This window comes from Centrocercus urophasianus, unplaced genomic scaffold, assembly GCF_019232065.1.
Source record: "Centrocercus urophasianus isolate 14NV4802_14NV808 unplaced genomic scaffold, USGS_Curo_1.0 seq_27, whole genome shotgun sequence".
NCBI classification, from domain to species: Eukaryota; Metazoa; Chordata; class Aves; order Galliformes; family Phasianidae; genus Centrocercus; species Centrocercus urophasianus.
Window position 1 is genome coordinate 14,494,401 of NW_024884833.1, and position 3,160 is coordinate 14,497,560.

General features: G+C 35.4%; 1 protein-coding gene across 1 annotated transcript; it reads right to left on the reverse strand.

Annotated features, from left to right (window-relative positions):
* Positions 1-1,516: 1,516 nt before the first annotated feature.
* LOC122164620 (protein FAM240B-like) lies at positions 1,517-3,036 on the reverse strand. Its single transcript, XM_042826742.1, has 2 exons — positions 2,897-3,036; positions 1,517-1,595 (listed from the first exon to the last, which is right to left on the reverse strand). Exons 1-2 carry the CDS (start codon positions 3,034-3,036, stop codon positions 1,517-1,519), a joined length of 219 nt encoding a protein of 72 aa, XP_042682676.1.
* Between the last annotated feature and the right edge of the window lie 124 nt (positions 3,037-3,160).

Sequence of the window (3,160 nt, forward strand, 5' to 3'; positions counted from 1 at the left end):
CAGCAGCTTTTTCATCTGTCAGGCAAACTTCTCTCAAGTTTAATGACAAACCTACTAATGTCTTGATTTCCAAACATATATTTCAAGGGCATCCTTATTCCATGTTTAATGGATTTCACAGGTCTCCAAAAAATAATTTGTTGGGAATTATTTTAATGCTTTAATTCTCATAATATGTCTGATCTTTCCTAGGGACACGAAGAAGTGAAATTAAAAGGTAGTATATGAAGACAGAACAAATAGCACTTGAATTTTTTGTTTTTCTTTAAAAAAACAAAAACAAAAACAGATGTTCTGAATTTTAAACACCAAACGTTTCCTCAGTTCCCTTCTTGTCTCTCAGTAATTCAACTATTTACTATGAAACAAAAAGAATTACCATAGAACTAGTGAAATGCTCATATGAAAGGAACTGAAAAGTTTAGCGATTGAGAAAAACTTTTAGAGTACTCAGAACAGCCCATTTTGCCATGTATTACCCCATACACTGTGGTGGCAACAAAGAAGTCATCCTAAGAAGGAAATGATTTTATTATGCTGCCTGTTGATATGCTTTGATACTGTTGAAAGAGACATCACATCCTTATTAAGCATTAGAAAGGGAACTAGAAACTGCTCTGATGAATGGGAAATATGGGAAAAGAAATTTGCTGCTTTTGTGAAGGTACTGGTTGTAAAGGAGTACATATTAGGTTTCATCAGGTTAGAGAGAAGAGTATGCTCTCCACTCAAGTGTGTCAGGCAGATGTGAAGATGCATCAGGTTGTCTGTGTAACATGTATCAGTTCAGCTCTAGGCAACTTGGTTTGAGTACCAGAAACAGCTTCAAATCTCTGAGACATTTTGCCTCTCAATTTAGCTAAAATTTGGCTTAACAAGTAAAGCAGTTCTTTTCAGTATGTCACAAAGCCTGTTTCTCAGACTATGTATTAGTGGCTTTACAAATATTTAATATATGGCAAATAGGATCTATAATGGCTGTCAGGTTTGGCAGTACTTGTGATCTAGGAAGTAAATATATGTTCATACGTGTCCTCACTTTCTTAGTCTGAGTAGGGCTCTGCTGTATTTATAAAAAAAAAAAAAAAAAAAAAAAAAAAGCCAAACAAAGCTGTATTTAAAAACAAAACAAAAAAATAATCACTTAACTATTCATTAAATATTTTTGGGGGGGAAAAAATTGCTATCAGTTTAGTTCAGAGAGAAAATCATACTATCCTGGAAGTATTTTTGCTGAGCACAGTGTAGCAAAATGCTGATTTCTTTCCCGTGCATCTGCAGCTCAGTGAACTTATTTGTTTTGAACACTTCAGAGTGTTTCAGTCTGTTTATCAAATGAGGGGATGGATACATAACATTAAAAGCAGCAATTCACATGTGAAACTTCTGACAATGACTGGTAATTATTTATAGCTCGCTTAAGCCACAGAGTAAAATCCACTTGAGTTTTTGAATCCCGCTGTCATACTCTCCCACAAAACAGTCTCTTCCTATACAAGCAGTGAGTTTGAGATCTTCAAATAGATGCGTCTTCAGGTTGGGTCCTCAACATCTTTATCCGTTTTTCGAGCCTCTCCATCCATTCGTTTCTGAGCCTAAGGACAGAAACACTGGTTAGCTTATCCCTAGATTTTTACTAGGAACTGACTTTTTTTTTTTTTTTTTCCTCTTCAGCACTTCTGCTGATTATTATGCAAACTGATCTGCCCATTTAGATTGTGTTGCTGGATAGAAGTTCAGGATTGGATCTCAGATCCCACTACCACCTCATTTGATCATTGTGGTTTATTTTCATCTTTTTTTCATCCTTTCTTAAGTGTCTTTCTGCCAAAGCGACTTGTCACCTCCACTGGAGATTGCTTACTGCCACCTGCTGGGTAGCAACACCCATTGTTTCCCTAGTCCTCAGAAATTACTTCAGAAAAAGTACTTTGTAGAGAGGCTTTTGTGCACCATTTAGCTTGGAGGAGCTATGAGTGTTGAAACTCCTCTTAGGTCTATAACAGGAACACTAACTGCCTGTCAGATGACAAATGGAAGTTTGTTTTCTCTTTGGTAGAGTCTAGATACTACAGAAAGACTGCCTCAAAAAGAAAACAGAAGTTTCACAGTTGAGGATCTGAAACATTGAAATTAGGTTATTTAAAAAATGGGTAAAATGTACTGGAGATTGATTCCAGTGTTGTTTCATGGAAGGTTATTCATGCAATGTCATCTTATACTTACTTGCTTAAACATTAACTCAAAGGAATGTAGGAGGGAAATTTGGAACAAATGCTTTCTTTTTGAACATTTCATAGCCAGAATACCCATCTGTGTATGTGCCTTCAACTCCCGGGCACTTCATGTGAAGTAAAACAGTATTGATGGTGCAGCAGACTACTTTTACATTATTTAGCTGAGTAAGGTAAATGTGACTTACTGAGGTAAAAATAGCTACAGATGGTTGCTTTAATCAGTTAGACTATTTAGATCATCTGCTTTATTATGGACTTTGTTCAGATTAACTCACACAAATTAATTGAACACGTACTCTTGTGAAAACAAAGCCATAGAGAAAGAGGGTGAATCAAGTACAGATAAGTGTTAGTTCTGATGTGAACCTTGATATTCAAGGCAAGTCTGTACTGCTAGAGTTTGTCCTAATAACTTCAGGAATGTCCGCACTTTGGACCCAATTTTTGAATAAGTAAATTATTCTCTCATCCTGTGAAGCGATAACTAATACTAATTAGTATTAGTAGGCCAATTTGTGAAACTTCTTTATTTTCTAAAGATATAAGAAAGTAAACATTACTTTCAACTTTCACTGTGTGACGTAATATAGGCATAACTTTTCTTTTAAAAAGAATAACAGTGCAAACTCAAATAACCTCTCAAAATACAAACTACTAACTTTGTCAGAGCACTTCTTTGCTGACGTTCTCTTTCAACTTGCAGATACCGAGTTTGTTGTTCAATTGTCTTTTCCCAGAAGTTTCTCAGGTTGCTAGTTTCACATCCTCGCACTTCGTGACGTATATATTGACTATTCATTTTCTGTTAAGAATAAATTTGAAATGGTTATATTACAAGTTATTTGTCCCTCATCTTTTTTCACAGCAGAAACACGATACTGCTGTTTTGGATTTTCACAGCATTAGGTTCACACAGATTTTTT